This window comes from Eptesicus fuscus, chromosome 8, assembly GCF_027574615.1.
Source record: "Eptesicus fuscus isolate TK198812 chromosome 8, DD_ASM_mEF_20220401, whole genome shotgun sequence".
Lineage (NCBI taxonomy): Eukaryota > Metazoa > Chordata > Mammalia > Chiroptera > Vespertilionidae > Eptesicus > Eptesicus fuscus.
Window position 1 is genome coordinate 13,445,035 of NC_072480.1, and position 19,311 is coordinate 13,464,345.

The window sequence follows — 19,311 nt, forward strand, 5'->3', positions numbered from 1 at the left end:
GATGGCTAATAATTGTCAAATTCTAATATTTCCTTCAACCATATGCATGGCACTTGCATATCAAAGTCAGATGAAAATTTAACCTTTTGCTATCTCTGATGTAAGCATTCTACTATAGATATATATAAAAAAAAGGGTTATGTATGTGATTTTTCTGTAAATTCTGCTATAATTACATTGTGTATATTTGGAATAGAGTAGAAGAGACATTCCTTAAGGTTATACATTGCTGATTCTATGCACTGAAATTAGCTGCAATATTTTTGTTTTGTTTAGAAGATAAAATCAATGATTTTAAACTTCATTTTAAAAAACACCAGGTAGCATCTATAATAATAAAAGCGTAATATGCTAATTAGACCAGATGACCTTCAGACAAAGCCAGGGCTGCAAGGGAAGCTCGGGTCCTGGGTGCCTGCTGGCGACCAGAGGGAAGCCCAGGTCCTGGGTGCCAGAGGGAAGCAAGCCGGTGCCGGCAGCCAAGGAGGAAGAAAGAGGAAGGCCTACTCTTGTACGAATTTCGTGCATCAGGCCTCTAGTTCATATATAAGAAGATACGTGATAATTAGAGCAGGTGTTAGTAATGTTAACTTTTGTTGTTGCTTTATTTTGTTCGAAAAGATCAAGTACACAGTGTTCCTATAGCACAAATGGGGAATTACCAGGAATATCTCAAGCAAGTACCTTCTCCACTAAGAGAACTTGATCCTGATCAGCCTCGAAGGTTACATACATTTGGCAACCCTTTTAAGCTGGATAAAAAGGTAAATTTGAAATATTCCATTATATAATTCGTTTGTGCTAGTTACTGTGAAATTAAAGTAAGCTAAAGCTATTTTCCTGGTAGAGTACCTAATAAATGTCAACATAATTAAATAGAGTTGTTTTTATGGAAATTGGAATAAGTTGTGCCATTTAAAAACTGAATATAAATCCAAGGAAATTATGTATTTTATTATAGGGTATGATGATAGATGAAGCAGATGAATTTGTGGCTGGACCTCAAAATAAACATAAACGACCCGGAGAACCAAATATGCAAGGGATCCCTAAAAGACGTCGCTGTATGTCTCCACTGCTAAGAGGCAGACAACAGAATCCAGTTGTGAACAATCATATTGGAGGAAAAGGACCACCTATACCTATGACTCAAGCACAGCCAGATCTTATTAAACCCCTTCCTCTTCATAAAAGTAAGAGTTTAAAACAATATCAACAACAAAAACATTATTTGCTGCTTTTTGGTTCTTCAAAGAAGAGATTTTTAAATATATTATAGAGAAAAACTGATAAAGTCTAAGAGCTTCTAGAGAAGTTAATGTTTATTCTAAATAGCCATGTAATTAATTTTGTGTGTCTTTTTAATTAATGTTTTGTTGAACATTTTATATTTTCATTATGCTTTATTAGTGTTTAAAATCTAAAACAGCGGTCGCCAACTGGTGGTCTGTGAGTTCCGAAAGGTTGGTGACCACTGATCTAAAATATTGTTTGCAAATTTTAAGTATTTTAAAATAATAGTTTTAAAGGTGTATTATCAATATCCATAGAAAGATGGTTTTCAATTTCAGTTTAATGCAGGCAATTATTAAATAAATACCTGTGCTATTTAGGTATAGCAGTGATCAAGATAGTGATTTCTGCTTTCACTTATAATGCAGGAGGAAAGAAAGTCATTGGACATTTCATTTAGAAGTGTGGTGAAAGGGAAGTCAAGTATGTTGTGGACATATTTGGCATGAGAACTTAACTTGGTGTATAGGCTTAAGGCACTTTACTAGGGAGTTGTTTAAACCAACACTTGAAGGGTGAATGGAATTAGTTAACTAAAGCTGTGCATTTGCCTGTGCTAGAGGAGTAGTCTAAGAAGAGTATTTGGTAGCCCTAACGGATTTGGCTCAGTGCATGGAGTGTTGGCCTGCAGACTGAAGGGTCCCGGGTTTGATTCCAGTCAGGGGCATGTTCCTTGGTTGCGAGCACATCCCCAGTAGGGGGTGTGCAGGAAGCAGCTGATCAATGATCTTTTTGGTAACCCAATCATTGTTTAATAGCATGCTATTCAGCTTCTAAGTGTTTGAATTTTTTTATTGTTTTTATTGTACTTTATTTCTAATACTAGAAGCCCAGCCCACGAAATTGCGCGGCCCCACACACGTGCACGCCTCGCTGTCCTTGCAGCCCTGTCCACCCACGCCAGTCTTTGCCCCCAACTGCCCTCCCCTGCAGGGCCATGGGCTTTTTATCTATATAGATTATGCCACTGTGGTCTGAGAAGATGCTTGATTGATTTCAATCTTCTTGAATTTGGAGACACTTTCTTGTGACCCAATATGTGGTCTTTGTAAATGTCCCATGTGCACTTGGGAAGAACGTATATTCCATGGCTTTGTTGTGAAATGTTCTGAAGATGTCAGTTAAGTCCATCTGATCTAATGAGTCATTTAGGAATGATGTTTCTTTGCTGATTTTTGTTTGTTTGTTTGTTTAGAGGATTTATCCAGTGATGTCAGTGGGGTTTTAGAGTCCCCTACTATGATTGTATTGTTGTTGATCTCTTCCGATATCTTCCAGAAATTTTTTTATGTATTTGTGTGCTCCTGCATTGGGTGCATATATGTTTACCAGGATTATATCCTCTTGTTGTTTCGGTCCTGTTAGTATTATGAAGTGGCTTTCCTTATCTCTTCTTAAGGCCTTCACTTTGAGGTCTATTTTGTCAGATACAAGTATTGCTACCCCAGCTTTTTTTTTTCATTTCCATTTGCCTGGAAGATATATTTCCATACCTTCACTTTCAGTTTGTGTGAGTTCCTTGTTCTGAGATGGCTCTCTTGTAGACAGCGCATATATGGGTCATGTTTTCTTATCCATTCAGCCACTTGATGTCTTTTGATTTGGAGCATTTAGTCCATTTACGTTTAAAGATATTATTGACTAGAGGCCCGGTGCACGAAATTCATGCACGGGGGTGTGTGTCCCTCAGCCCAGCCTGCACCCTCTCCAATCTGGGATCCCTCTCACAATCCAGGACTGCTGGCTCCCAACTGCTCGTCTGCCTGCCTGCCTGATTGCCCCTAACTGCTTCTGCCAGCCAGCCTGATCTCCCCCTAACTAACCACTCTCCTGCCAGCCTGATCGCCCCTAACTGCCCTCCCCTGCCAGCCCAGTACCCCCCAACTGCCCTTCCCTGGAGGCCTTGTTGCCCCCAACTGCCCTCCCCTGCAGGCCTGATTGCCCCTAACTGCCTCCACTGCAGGCTTGGTGCCCCCCAACTGCCCTCCCCTGCAGGCCTGGGTCCCCCCCAACTGCCCTCCTCTGACGGCCTGGTCACCCCTAACTGCCCTCTCTTGCAGCCCTGGTCGCCCGCAACTACCGTCCCCTGCTGGCCATCTTGTATCCACATGGGGGCAGCCAACTTTGATCACATAGGGGCAGCCATCTTGTGTGTTGGAGTGATGGTCAATTTGCATATTACTCTTTTATTAGATAGGATAGGTACTTGTTTGTAGCCATTTTTAATTTTTGTGCCTGAGTTCCTTATTCCCTTTTTATTTCTTCTTTTTATACCAGTCCCTTTAGAATTTCTTGCATTGCTGGATTGGTGTTGATAAACTCTCTTAGCCCTTTTTTTTTTATCTGTGAAGCTTCTTATTTCCCATTCAATTTTGAATGATAGCCTTGCTGGGTATAGTATTGTTGGATTCTGTCCCTTACTTTGCATCACTTTGTAAACTTCTTTCTTTCCTTTCTGGCCTGATGTGTTTCTGTTGAGAAATCATTTGATAATCTAATGGGAGATCCCTTGTACGTAACTTTCGGTATCTCTCTTGCAGCCTTTAAGATTCTCTCTTTGTCCTGATCATTTGCCATCATAATTACGATGTGTCTTGGTGTGGGTCTTTTTGGGTTCATCTTGTTTTGGATTCTCTGTGCTTTGTGACTTTTTTCTTCCCCATATCAGGAAAGTTTTCTGACATTATTTCTTCAAATAGGTTTTCTAATACTTGTTCCTCTTCCTGTCGTTCTGGCCCCCCTATTATTTGTATGTTGCTTCGTTTCATGTTGTTCCAAAGCTCCCTTAGGCTCTCCTCCTGTCTGTTAATTTTTTTCTTCAGTTGCAGTTCAGTTTGGGTGTGTTTTGCTTCCCTGTCTTCTAATTGGCTAATTCGGTCCTCCGCTTCTCCTAGTCAACTGTTGAAACTTTCCATAGTGTTTTTTATTGCAGCTTATCACTCTTTATTTCTTCTTGATTCTTACATAAGTCGTTGATTTTTTTTTATCCGGTTTATGAACTGTATGACCCTTATTCTGAATTTTCTGACATATTGCATGCCTCCGTTTCACTTAGCTGCTTTTCTGGTGATTCCTCCTTTTCTTTCCTTTGGGGGTTTCTTTGTCTCCCCATTTCTGCTCTCACCAAAGGATCTAGGTGTTGAGTCGTGCACGGGCTGCTTCTCGGGTGGTCGCGGTAGCGGCTGTTCCTCAGTTGGCAGCAGCTCCTCTGATAAGTGTTGTTTGCATGGCTGCTTGCAGCTGTGGTGGCTCCTCTAAATGGGTTGCTCACGGGGCTGCTGCTCCTCGGACAGGGGTGGGCTGCTCATGTGGCTACTGCTCATCTGGTCATGGCGCCCTGGGCTAAAACATTGGGCTGGCCAGAGAGGAGCACTCTTCGGAACTCACAGGAGCCCATGCCCGGGGTGCCTAGAGTCTCGATGACTGTGCAACCTCAGCTGAGGCAGCAGGTACCTCATGGGGGTGGCTGTAGAGTCCTGGGTGGTGTCTGAGGCACCCTGGTTGGAGGTGATGCTGGACTCCCCGTCACAGCAGCTCTCCCTTTCAAGAAGGCTCAGCCTCTGCAGTAGAGCCGGCTGCCCTGAGACTGTTTGCAACGGTAGCAGAAGCTGCCTACTTAGGCGAGCCCGGTCTGCCTACCCCGAAGGTTCTGCTGGATCTAACTGTCCACACACACACACACACACACACACACACACACACGTCTACACACTCCCCTTTCGTTCCCTCACTTTTACTCTCTCCCTCACTGCCACCATCTTCCTGCCTCTGTAGTTGGGTCTGGAGTGTTATTGACCTGTTCGTGGATGGAGTCTCCTCTCCAGGTGTCTGGTTATGTGGCTCTCTCTCTCTCTCTCTCTCTCTCTCTATATATATATATATATGGATAAAACACCACCGAACAAACAGATAAACCAAAAAATACAAACACCAAACACCCAGAAAAGAGGGTGGGGGCAGAATCTGTAGAGGCCAAGCTTATATACAGAAAGTAAGGTTAAGGAATTGGATCAATATGGGGAGTACCTCAATTCAGTAGAGAGGAAGTAGAAAGAGGAAGAGTGTATAAGAAGAAAGAGAAAGAAAAAAGGAAATCAATTTAAAAAATAGGATAAAATAAAAAAGTTAAAAATAGAATGATGAAAAAAATAATGCAAAAAGAAATAAAAAATAAGCAGACCAAAAAAAAGGAAAGTAAAGAAGAAAAGATAACAAAATAATAAAAATGAAAAAGTGGAGTGTGGTTCATTTCCGCCAAGTTTTAATGCCCCATTGGGGCTGGTTTAAGATCCCACTCTTCTGTACTATCTGCCACTTCTCAGTTTCCTGTTAGGTTGTTGAAGTTCCAAGCGGTCCACCGCTCCTCTGTTTGTGTCTATCTCCACAGCCTTGACTTCCAGCAGGCAGAACCAATCTTTCCACTTAGCCTGTCTGCCCACTGTCAATCTTAATCTCTCAAACAGCTGTTTCTGACAGGGCTATAGTTGGGGAGGTTGCTGGGACTGAAAGGCCTCTCTTCAGCCCAGTCCCTGAGGGCTCTCAGGGACTATTCAGGTGATTATTATTAGTGGGGGGGTTTTGTATCATTTATAACATTCAGGGTGTAGTCTCGGTGTGGCTGTATTGGTTGCCTGGAGACTGCAGGGAGGGGCTATCTCTTCAGGATAAAATGGCTGCTTAGGTGTGGTGTCTCATGTATGTCTCAGTGCCAGACCCCCGGCACCTCTCCCTGACTCTCTCCTCTCCACAAGTCTGCACCTCTACCTGCACCTCAGCCACGGGTGAGTGTTTGTATTTGAAAGGTCCTATGAACTGGGTTTAGTGAATAAAAGCAAAGACCAACAAGAGGGAAAAGAGCTAGAAGAACTACTGCAAGCCCCTCTTCCCCCAGCACAGCGTGGCTTGGGCAGTTGTTCAGGCTGCCCCCTCTGGGCTCAGCCTCTCGTGGCTGTGGGCTTACTCTAGAATCCCATGCCGCCAGCAGCCTTGTGGACTTCCTTTCCACAGTCAGATGTTAGGCCTGTCCCAAGGGGCGCGGCCTGGGTGCTGTGTGGCTTCCCTCCAACCCTCTGGGCTTGGAGGTTCTGCACCTCTCTCTAGCCCAGATTCCTGATTTTACCGTTCTCCAGGCGTCCTCTGCCCTTCTCAGCTGCGAATTGTCTCACCAGCTGTGTCTACTTTGCCAATTCAGGGTGGATGTTATTCGATATAGTTGCTCCATCTGCTCCTGGACAAGGCTTGGAACACGTCTGCCTATTCCGCCGCCATTTTGTCTTCCTCAGATACATCTTAAACAGATCAATCAAGAAGAAGATTAGAACGGTTCTGTTAGTCTTTGATTATCTTAGCAAGAGCAATTTGGGTGTAGTAAAGGGGTTGAAGAATGGAAGATGAGAAAATGGAGACAGTGCATGTAAACAACCAGTTGAAGAAGTTTATCTGTGAAGGGTAGGTGGGAAAAGAGAGTGGGAGCTAGAAGAGGTTATGGGGTTAAAATGGTGATTTTGCTTTATTTTTAAGCTGATAGAGAGGTGAGCATGTTTAAATGTAGGTGTGATAGGAATATTTGAAAATGAAGATGAGAAAAAGCATACTCAGCACAAAATCACTGAGAAAGCTGAAGGGAATTCTCCAAACCCCAGATGAAAGAATGCTGTTTCCTTTGAAGTCTAATAGGTGTGGATACAAGCTTAATGATGGGAAGCAGAGGAAGTTCCCATCTCAGGCCTCTACTTTTCTTTCCTCTGTAAAGCAAGAAGAGACATCTACAGCTGAGAGGGGAGGAGAGATTGGGAAAATCAGAGATGTAAAGAGAATAGAGAAGATTAAAATGATCTCTTGTGGGAGTGGTAGAAAAGGCTGTTATAAGATTGGGAAGCAGTGCTAAGATGAAGTACAGATAGTGATTGTGATCATATTTCTCCATTAGTGCTCATCCTTCCAAATGCAGGTTTGGAACAAGCAGATGGATAGAGTCATCAAATGTGGGGTTTTGCCTGGCCAGTGTCATGGAATAACAAAAGGATGAGAGAATTTAAGACATTGCTAAAAAGTGATGCATTATGGGATATAAGTTGGCTAAATAAGAAAATGGATATTTAGAAAGGATCTAATTAATAGGAAGAAGAAAGTGGAGGAATCTCTGGAGTAAAAGTCTGGCTGAGTTAAAGAGCAATAGCAGGGGCAGTACAAAGATAAGGTTTCTCTTCATCCAGATTTTGTGTTTGACTTGAGGGGCAAACATATAGGTGGAAAAGTTCTTCGGAGATAAGTAATTGAGGAATTGGGAGGCCAGTTCTAGGTAGGTTATCTTCTCAGACATTGAAGTCACACACTGCAGCACTTCTCAAACTTGAATGTATATGTGAATCACCTGGGGCCTAGTAAAACTACAGATTATGATTCATTGAGTTGGGGTGGAGCCTTAGATGAGAATTTCTTGCAAGTTGCTGATGGTGCTAATGCTTCTTGTCTACAGACCACACTTTGAGTAGTAAGGACCTAGAATGATGTCCTGAGGGACATACAGGGGTGGGAGGAAGTTGTGAACTAGGTACTGGAGACATCAGGACCATAGAGGTGTGCCTAGAGATCAATAAAGATAGTGATGAGGAGAGAGAGGATGAGTAAAATGACACAGTTGAGCCTCAAAAGAGCAAGAGTTCTAACATGAGTACATGGAAAAAGGATCGTGAGGTGGTACTGAGAGTTGAAAGAGTCAGTCCACACCCATGGAGAGTGTTTAAGAGAAAGCAGTTTCTATTTCAGGTCTGAAAAGGAGAGCAGTTTCTTTGCAGGAGAGCTGGTTTCAATTAGAAATGAGTTGTAGAAGACATTCAGTAAAGTTTGCATATTCTGGAATAGGATTTAGGAGGGAGTCAGAAGTTCAAGGGATTTTTGTGGGTATGAGTACATTTTGGACAGGAAGTGAGGGAAGTGATGAATTCAGCTGTTGTCTTAGAGGTTTAGTGAGCAATCAAGGAACTTAGAATTCAGCTTTCTGTGGGGAGTAAGTGTAATAATCTAATGTAAATGGCAAGGTGGCAAGTTTTTAAATCTAGTTGTCTAATGAGCTGAAGTGCGCACTGGATTGTTCTGCATTACTCCAGTAATGGAGACCAGATGGATGAGTATAAGAAAAGGGTGTACTGTAAAATGACCTGTTTGGTGGTATGTTCCCTGAAGACCATTGAACATGTTAAACTCCCTGTGTTTACTTTTGTCTCTAAGTGACAACAGATGTATAAGGCAACTATAGGTTGGAATGAGCTAGAGCTAGAGCTAGAAAAGATAAGCATGACAATCTTGATCATGTATATTTCCCTAAAACATTAAAACCATACTTGTTCAATAAAATTGCCATAGAAAAACAGAGAAGTAAAAGTTGAAGTTGCTTTTATTTTTTCCCCCCTAAGGGCAAAAATTGTACAGATTTTATAAATATTATGAATGTTCCACATTGAATCCACCATATCTTTATCAAAGCTTAAACATCATATCACATTATTTGTTAGTTTGCATCTGTGAAAATGATCAGTTGTAATTTGTTGCAGTGATATTTCTTTAGAGCTTTCTTTACTGTGTGCTTTGAAATTGTTTCTCATAATTTTCCCCCCTTATCTTTGTTTTTAGTTTCAGAAGCCAGTAATGATTCAACAATAGATGATGTGGTTGAAAATCATGTTGCTGACCAACTTTCATCAGATATTACACCAAATGCTATGGATACTGAATTTTCAGCATCATCTTCTCCAGCCAATTTACTGGAACGACCAACCAATCATACAGAGACTCTTGGTCATGATCATTTAGGAACTAATGACCTCACTGTTGGTGGATTTTTAGAAAATCATGAGGAGCCAAGAGATAAAGTACAATGCCCTGAAGAAAATATACCAGCATCTTCACTCAGCAAAGGAAAGAAATTGATGCATTGCAGAAGCCACGAAAAAGTCAACACTGAACTAAAAGCACAAATAATGAAAGAGATTAGAAAGCCAGGAAGAAGTATGTATACTTAGACACAAACCTCAGATTTTTGGTGTGTGCTCAAAAAAAAATTAACTAAAAGCTTATATTTGATTCTAGATCAATCTTGAATAGTATATAAGCTACTAGAGGCCTAGTGCATGGATTCGTGCACCGGTGGGGTCCCTCAGCCTGGCCTGTGCCCTCTTGCAATCCGGGACCCCTCGGGGGATGTCTGACTGCCAGTTCAGCTCGATCCCCACAGGCCAGGCCAAGGGACCCCACCGGTGCACAAATCTGTGCACCAGGCCTCTATATGCATATAAGATCTTTGGTTAATCTCTTCCTGCTCTTCCCACCTCCCCCTTCCTTCTGAGATTCATCATTCATCTGTCTCTTCCATGTTTCCAGGCCTGTATGTTGAGCATTTGTCCACTGGTGGTCAGTGTGCATCATAGCTACCAATCAAACGGCCGCTTAGGTTTATATATGTATATAGATATGTGGGATTTGATTCTTTGTTCAGCTGACAAAAACTGACAAATATCTGCTTGCTATATCCAAAGTACTATGATAAGCAGAAGGGACTGAGAACACAGGAAGAGCACACAGATAAATTACATATAGTTCCTACCATGACAGAAACCCATAGTCTTTAGTATTCTCCTAGCTAGCAACTGAAATTTTAATGTAGCAGCAAACCCAAAAAGATGTCAGGAATATTAAATGACTTCATATGAAGTCTCTAAAGTTCTTGGCATAGTGCCTACCACTATGTTTTAAGATTTAAATTATTATGGTGACCAGGGATGTGTTTAGGTAAAAAAGACTAAAGTTATGAAAGCTATCTATTATATGAAAACAAAAGAACTTTGTGGGATAAAGTTTCAGTATCAACTGGCATTCTTTCAGAAGGTGTTGACAGATCACTTGTTATGATGGTCCAGAAATGGGTAAGACTCAGTCCTTGCCATTTAGGATCTTATAGTCCTTAGAGTTTTGTGTGAAAACTTGAAACTGAAATAGCCACTCTTAATCTGTTTTATTATTTTTCCTCCTTATACCCCCAATACCCAACCCCTTTTCCCCATGGTGGCTATAGTTTAGAATTTTCATTATAAGGGTGGATTTTTGTTAAGCCACTTGCATCTTTTCAGTGGCAATACCAAAAAGCTATTAATTCACCCTTCTAAGCTTTGGTACTTTAATGAGAACTTTTACTAAAAAAGCAGTGTTTGGCAAGTTAAAGTCTTCAATGAGCAGTGAAAATTGTATGTGGAATATCTTTTGTTTTGTCTTAGTATATCTTGTAAACTGCAATAGAAAAATATTAAATATGAAAGCCACTTAATTTTCCTCTTTGCTTCTCTTTTAAGAATATGAAAGAATCTTCACTTTACTGAAGCATGTACAAGGCAGTTTACAAACAAGACTAATATTTTTGCAAAATGTCATTAAAGAAGCATCAAGGTAAATAATCTATAGAACATTGTAAGAAGTATTTTAACGGTATCTATTGTGCTATGCATGTATGTGACACACACACACATAAGTACTTCTCTCTTTTATAATTTATTGAAAGAAGTTCACTTAAAAAACAGCCATGCAAAAATTCTTTAGAACTTGAATCTTTTCTTCCTACGAAGTACAGATACTTGCATAATTCTTTTTTCCTATTCTTGTGGCTTTTGGTGTCTGTATATTTAATAGCCTCTAATTTTTCTCCTTTGTATATTTGGACTACTGTTAATATTAATCAGTGATTAGTAATAACCTCGAAAGGCAATATTTTAATGCAGCTTATTTGTATGTGGGAAAACTTGTAATTAAGGGGACCAGAGTAGGACAAATGGGCCTTATTCTGATTGCTTCAGTAGCCCAGGATTATGTACTTTAGTACAAGGAATGTGAATCAAGATTTTAAATGCTAACTCCATAGTACAGTTAACTGTAAAGCATAGTTTTATAAGTTTAGTGAATATAAAAATTTGTTTTATTTTTCCTTTAAGACTTTTAGTATTTTAAGAAAACAGAGTTTATCTTATCTGACCTTCCCAATATACCCATTTTTTAATTAGTCCCTCAGTTTCTTCCATGCTACACTCAAAGTTGGTTTTAGATTGAGCAGTTAATTCTGTGTGTGTAAGAGAGAGAAAGAGAGAGGCTACAGCATAGGCTACTTTGAAGGTGCAAGATAAGGCGATAACTTCTCACATTATTTGTTTTGAGTATTTAACCTATTCTGCTCTTTACATAACGTTCTGTCATCTTGGACGTCATCATGGATTTAGCTATATTCCTGGTGCCTGCACTTTACTTCTGTCACCTTTTAGAGCAGCAATTTTCAACCAGTGTGCCTCAAGAAGTTAAAAACTTCTGCAATACCTGGCTAGTCAGGGGCATTGACCTCTTTTCCCTTACATTGTCAAATTAAAAAATGACAACAGCCATCACAACAATAATCAGTGTAAATGAATCAAATTTATATATATTTTTTGGTCAGATTGGCAAAAATGTGTTTTTTGGTGTGCTGCAGATTAATTACCGTACTTTCCGGCGTATAAGACGACTGGGCGTATAAGATTTTCCTGGGTTAAAAAGTCGTTTTATATGCCGGAAAATACGGTATATTGGACTATATTGATGGGATTAGATATAATGGATTAGATATATTGGACTACCGTATTTTCCGGTGTATAAAACGACTTTTTAACCCAGGAAAATCTTATACGCCCAGTCGTCTTATACGCCGGAAAATACGGTAGTTTATATGTGCCATGAGATGAAAAGGTTGAAAATCGCTGTTTTGGAGAGTTGTGTAATTTTATAGTGGTTATAAGAGAAGAAGTGGGTATAGATTAGGCAGTGTTTTGGGATATTCTAAAAAGCATCAGCGGTATTAGTGCTTATGTAGACAAATGCAGTTTCAGTATACTATATTACTGAAAAAAAAATTTTAATTGCAGTTTGAACTTTAACTGTTCGTTATATTCTATACTAAAAATGTCTAATTATCCTTGATTTGCTAGCTTTCAAATTGTAACAGTAGAACACTGTGGCTTTTAAGTGCTACTACCCAGCTTTCATTTCATCTAACATTTTGTGAGGGATTATATTCATACTTTGTTCACATTCCTTTTAACATTCAGCTTTCAAAGAACATAAGAAGCAGCTATGGAATCATTACTTTGGGAGTCCTAATTTTGCTGCAATATTAGTAATCCTGTATATATTAGGTTTTTCCTTTTTCTTTTTTATTGTAGAAGGAATAACCTCTTTCCCGTTGTACTTAGGCCTGGATTGTTTGTTTTAGGAACAAATTATAATACAGTACTGATAAAAGTAATTTTCTAGTCTTCCAGGAGATTTTATATATCATAAAGTTGTTGGTTTTTAATTTTATTTCACTTTGAAAAATCTGCCCAAGGCAGTTTCTCTGTTTTAAGAAAAACTTTATACTGATATATAACTTACCCATTAAAAAGGAATTGAGAGTGCTATTATTTTTTTTATACAGGTTTAAAAAACGAATGCTAATAGAACAACTGGAGAACTTCTTGGATGAAATTCATCGAAGAGCCAATCAGATCAACCATATTAATAGCAATTAAAAGAAAACAGAATGTGGCCACTTATTTCACTATATCTTCTCCAAATACAAAGTAAATACAAGACTGTTGTGATTTTGCATTCATTTTTTTGACATGCATTGTTGGCTATTTGAAATACTAAGAGCAAGTCTACAGAATCTTTCTCATCATTTTACAGTGACCTTTTCATTTTGGTTTATTTTTGTAATGTGAAAAGTATCACTCTAAAAAACATTTTTATTTAACAAACTAAAAATATTCCTTCAAATCTCTTGCTTGTCATTGACTCTTGCGTGTCAATTTCCCTCAGGTTCTATTTTCTTAAACCAACCTTTAAAATTGTCACCTCTGTTAAGGTTGAACTTTGCCAAAAAAAAATAAAAAAGAAGTTACTTTGTAATTTTTGGGGAAAAAAGCACATACATTAAAACTAGGTAATGTTTTGTATATACAGTTATTTTGGATATATTATTGTAAGTTGTACAAATGTATTTTGAAGAATATTTAAGAAAAGCACTTTTGTTATTCCATCAATAAATGCTCTATTTTACTCTTGTGTGGTTTAGGAAATAATCACATTTAAAGAAATCATTTAAAACTATCTTAAGATAATGGAATTTTAAAAGCTTTGCTTTTTAGCATTGAAAAAATACACCACTTGAAGTTCATATTTGTTAAACGTAACTGTAATTACTTGGTACATAATCTGCATTGTCTTTTTTCTATATGTTCTTAGCTGTTGTTGGTCATGCCAAAGTACTCCCATTTCTGCCCAGAGAGTGGAATCAACAATACCTGTAGCAGATAGGCAGATACTTTAAAAGCTGTTTAAAAAGCAGACACCTTTGGACATTATTGGTTTCCTTATTTCCCTTCAACGCCTTTTCCTTTCTCACTAGGATTGTGGATGGCTCAGAGTTGAAACTGTTAGGGAGTTGTAAGTTTGGGGCACATCACATACTCTGAAATATCTAGCTGTTAGCAGCTTGATTCCATTCTTACAAAAGTCCCATAACAAATTGGGAGTTCAAGGGGGATCTCTTTGTTCTTCTCTGCCATTCTTACACATAAACTCCTCATTTTATTTGAAGGTAAATGAAAAGGAAACACATTAGGATGACTTGGCTCATTTTGCATTACCCCCGTTTACCTGGGACAAGGAAAAACAAACACTATTCATTGTCCACCTTCAGTAAAGTGGCCTCGTGTCCTTACTGAGGACACGAGCCTGTGACCTGACTCAACATTCATATATCACTGCTGTGCCTTGTAGTGCTTTGGGGTAGTCAGTAGAAAAAGAAGGTTAAAATGCATTTAGATTAAGTGGGTGAAATAAATTTATAAAATTATAGTAAAATTGAAGTATTTTTAGGTTCATAACATTTGAAAATTACATACCCTTTTTACACTTTAGTAGAACAGTTTTTACATTTCAAGGGTATAGGGCAATGAAATTGTAACTTTTTATGAAGAAAAGCATAGATGAAAGTGGAGAACATGTTTGAGATCTGTTAATTTTTTTAGTCTAGGGGATTTGAAACTCTCCCAATACTGAAGATAAACCCTGTCAAGAAAAAGAAGCATGTATAATGTTATATAGTATTTTCATATGCAATTCTTTAAACCTTTTTTACCTCTACTAACTTGAAGTAAAGCACGATGTCATTTAATAGATGGAATTGTTAAGGTAATTATCTATGGTCACACTGCTAAATTCAGCAAGAGTTACACAAAATCCAGAATATATTGTCTGGTCTTAAATTATATATATGTTTATATTCTGAGATTAATGGAAGGGATTACATACAAATCATTCAGATAAAAGTTCATGCTTAAGAATATTTAAGAAAGGGATTCAGTTTATTCCAATGTTTAGTGTCCTTATAAAAAAAAAATCTGATTTTCATTTCAAAAGTTGCTTATGAGCTACTAATCCTTTAGACTCTTGACCTTTAATCTATTGTTGGGGGGATGAACCCTAGAAAGAGTTGTAAAGAAGCAGTTTGTTCAATCCCTTTTTATCAATCTCTGCCACAATACACGCTCATCCTAAAACCTAGTCACAAGTTTTGAAACCCATTGAGTTTCAAGCTTAATATCCCACCTCTATCAGGTTTTCTGCATTTTATGAAATGGCTTATATTTCAATTAGTGAAATACTGTAGAATTCTTATAAGCAAAGAGGAAGTGGACTATATTTGAGGGAAATATGTCTTTTAGGCCTTTCAGCTCGTTGGATGACTAGGCTGGACAAATTATATTTTTCAATAGTTAATCTTGAGATTAAGAGTTTTTTTTAATGGTCTCATGTGTCCCATTTGTCAATTGATGAGTAATTATTTGCCCTTATTAGTAAGATTGATCAATTTGGTATACTGAAGGCTAGATTCATTTTTATCTCTTCAATACCCCTGTCACCAGAAGAGTGTCCATCCACTTGTGTAATGTGGGTAAGTATCTCCGAGAAAGAGAGGTAAATTAATTCACAGGGACTATAGATGTGTGGCAGATTATGTCACTGGTTTTGGATTAGCCTTATGTTTTCATTCTCTGTTTACTAAGGCAATTCTGCAAACTCCTATCATGAAAATGGTGGTGTGTCCTTTACTACTTCAAAGATTTTATAGTCATTTTTATGCAGTTAAATTCCAAGAAAGAACTGTCATCAACTTTTATTGGCTATCAGCTTTTGACACGGGCTTTTCTGTTCCAATTTAGTCTCCTGTCTGTCTGTCTTGAGGGAGTAGAACCTGTCATGTATCCTTTCTAAGAGAGGGCTCTCTGTTACCTGTTCTGAGTGATAACGTGACGTTTTCATCTAATATGTATGGGGTTGGGATGATTACTAGCAGGACATATCTATTGATGGACCATTTCTCCCCAAACAATCCCAAAATGATCATTTTCATTCTTTTTGTCAAAAAAGTGTTCCTTTGATTTCTAGCACAAGTTGCAGCAGTACGCAGATGATTCTCAGATAAAATGATGTTGACAATATTTCCTTAATAATTTGTGTAAAGCCTATGCCTAATTTTCGTGATTCTAACTTTTGACTTTTCTCTCTCCATAAATAAAAATAATGCCTGATGTTTAGTTAAAGTAGATCCACTTTTGCTTGATTTTATTAGTCTTGTTCCATACTATTTCTTTTTAACACATTTAGACTTGCCAACAACTCTTTACTGAGAATCTCTTTTCCTGGGGGAACATTAGGAGGAATAATTGGAATACTTTGTTCAGTGTTGTTGACATTTAAGGACTTCTGGGCTTGTCCTTATGTGCTAATTATTTGCCTGTACTATACCATTTTTTTTTAAATTAAGGTAAGGTATAGTGGGGATTAAAATTACAAAGGCAAACATTTGATTTTTTCATCAAACTTAAGAACAACAGAAAGACTAGAAATCTGAGTGCATGCATTTACTAGACCATTAGGGTTGCTGAGAGTCAGAGGACTTCTTGGGTACTCTACTGGTCTGAAGGAACTGTCTTTTACCCTGCAATGACAATGAACTGGGCAACAACTAGAAAAAGTCAAGACTTATCATTTATTTTACTTTCATGATTTTTCTAAGTCTCCCCAGAAGTAGAAACCTGAATTTTAAAAATGTACATCAACTACAAATGAGCTTGAGAGAGAACGGTGAAAATCTGCAGAGGATATTAGTTTCCCTTTAGTTATGAAATGTTCTCCTTTCTTGGGATATACAGCACAACAACGGGAAGCTCCTGAAGCACCATGGAAACTAGCTAGAGGGAATGCTTGTTAGGCTACTGTAGATAAATGAGCCCTTGTTGCTAGAGAGAGGCTGATAATTTATCTGAATTCTAACAAAAAATACTGTAATACCGTGTTGTGCTCTCTCAGGAAAAAGATGTATGGCCGATCTGCTTTAAAAATAGGAATCTGAGACCTTTTTAGTAACAATAGCACTGCAGGGAAGATAATAGAAGAACCCTATTAAAAGTGGACATCTGTAATACTTTCAATGATAAAGATAAAAACAGAAGAACCCTATTGCATTTTCTATTCATTTGAAGAAAGTTACTATTAAAATTGGATATGAAGTCCCTTGATTTTGAAGAAGTAAAAGCATCCTAATTTTTCATTTTGATTAGGATGGGGTGAAATTGGGGAAATTAAAGAGAAAAGATACCTATTTTTTCCCGAATGACTATTCCTTACTTGTGGGGATGATGATACAAATCTTTAAAATGGGTATCTCTTTTCTCCCATTTTTTCAAAAACTGTTCTCTGTTAACATGTTTTTTAACTGCTGTACCACTTCTGCACTTGGGGCTTTCAGCAGGAAACTTAAGTGTGAAGATTGAACTGGCTAAGTCTAGATATAGGCAGCAGTGGGGCTCTGTGGACAGCTCAGTTCCCCTTATGAACACACCTGTGGCTGCAGACGCCTTGGTGCCTTCCTCTGAAACCTCAATCTTGGCTTTGTGGATCACTTCAAAAACATGAAAGCCATCTTGGCCTAACCATAGGAGATAAAGATGTGAATTGCTTATTGTATTTTTTATGTGTTTGTTTTAGAGATTTGAGCACATTTTTCAAGCGTGCACTGTACTTAACAGTTAGTCTTATGTTGCTTACTGTATAGCTAGGGAAAGCTTGTCAGAAAATTCTTAAGGTGCAATATTTTATGCAACTTGCAGAACATCAAAGTTAATAAATCATATAAAAACCCCAAATTAATATTCAAGAGTTGTGCCCCATTTTTTCAATAGTTATTTTTAAAAATAGTTTCTAGTTCATATTTACATCTCTTTGTCAGCCAATATTTCTAAAACTTTGGTGGTATAAGAATTAGCAGAATATGTTTTGAAGTGCAGATTCTGGAGTCCAGAAATCTGCATTTTTGTCAAGCTTCTGAGATTATTTTCCTTGAATGCCTTCTTGGATGGACTGCATTTTAAGAGCCACTTTTAAATAGCAGTGGCAGATTTTACTATAGGCTTTAAAAGGCATAATTTAGTGAATTGAAAATGTGTCTGATGCTGCAGGAGTGCATTCTGTATACTGAGCTATATCAGCTTTGCAATTAACTTGCCTCATGGGCTGCAATCTGCAAAGAAAATGAGAGGTTAGAACTATCATAGTAAACCTTTCACTAATAGTTTCAAAGATAAGCCTAGCAAATAGGAATATGATAGTTTAGGGGAATTAACGGATTTTTGTAATTTAACCATTAATCATTTAAAAATAACTCCACAATGAAATATTTGATGACACAATAAGGAATGAAAGGTAATCTTTAGAACTAGAGAACACTGGAAATTATTCAGTCCAACCCTTACATTTTAGGTGCGCTGTTGTCATCTGAGGTTAGTCTTGATCAGTGGAGTTGGGCATATGCAGGCTTTCTGACTGCAGCGCCCATTCCCACCCACTCTTTTCACCCAAACATGATCAGCTTTCAAAAAGCATCTCGTCAACTCGAGATGCTGATGGAAAGGCATCTGTGATAAGAGTCTTGATCAACGTACATGTATTTTTTTTTAAATATATTTTATTGATTTTTCACAGAGAGGAAGGGAGAGGGACAGAGAGCCAGAAACATCGATGAGAGAGAGACATCGACCAGCTGCCTCCTGCACACCCCCCACCGGGGGATGTGCCCGCAACCAATGTACATGCCCTTGACCGGAATCGAACCTGGGACCTTCCAGTCCGCAGGCTGACGCTCTATCCACTGAGCCAAACCGGTTTTGGCTCACGTACATGTATTTTGAGGCAGTTTCTTTGTTTCATTTTAGACAACAAAGTGTTTTGCGTTTTATGCACATACCAGGAGATGGCAAATGACCGTCATGAGAGATTAGAACCAGCCCAGAGTATAGTATCTACAGCATTTCATCAATCTCGTAAATTGAGCACACAGAGGAAATTGTGAGTTGGCTGAGTTCTCTGTAAGGAACATTTATTTCCCAGCATCACTGAAGGGGACCTGATGGGGCCAGAGAAAGGGAGAAAGCAATGGAAACATTCACCTGGCATCTCTCGTCCTAAAGCCAGTGACGAATCTGATTTAAGCAATTGGTCTTTTTCTGTAGAATCTTAGAAATTTTCTATAATAATTGTGGATAAAAAATGGTTCTTTGTTGGTCATGAGAAGGTTTTACTCATCTGGCTTTATTGCTATCTAGTATGGCATCTGAGCATTTTAAATAAATGTTAATGAAATGAGCAGGGGTTTACTATGAAATCCTATGTCAGCTAAAATATTATAAGTGTGTTTGTGTTAGAGTCCAGGCACCTTGGCACAATGTGAGAAATGGGACCAATTGGTACAGATGAGTCTTTGGTTAGATGGACTTACTGGTAGCTATTTCAGTTTCTTGAGACTGCAACTGAAGAGTTTCATTTTCATAGTTTTTCTCTATCACACTACAAGAATGGTTCAATAATTGACATTTACATGTTTGCACAGCCATTAGCCAAGACTTA

The 19,311-nt window shown here is 38.4% G+C and overlaps 1 protein-coding gene across 3 annotated transcripts in view; it reads left to right on the top strand.

Annotated features, from left to right (window-relative positions):
• Nucleotides 1–15,611, top strand: part of INTS6 (integrator complex subunit 6) — a 108,289-nt gene extending 92,678 nt beyond the window's left edge. For all 3 annotated transcript variants that reach the window (XM_008152074.3, XM_028161363.2, XM_028161367.2), the window contains 5 exons: nucleotides 622–764; nucleotides 962–1,193; nucleotides 8,926–9,300; nucleotides 10,638–10,731; nucleotides 12,779–15,611. In XM_008152074.3, coding sequence (XP_008150296.1) covers nucleotides 622–764; nucleotides 962–1,193; nucleotides 8,926–9,300; nucleotides 10,638–10,731; nucleotides 12,779–12,872 — 938 coding nt within the window. In that variant the 3' untranslated portion in view covers nucleotides 12,873–15,611. The remainder of the gene's footprint in view (nucleotides 1–621; nucleotides 765–961; nucleotides 1,194–8,925; nucleotides 9,301–10,637; nucleotides 10,732–12,778) is intronic.
• Nucleotides 15,612–19,311: the final 3,700 nt, after the last annotated feature.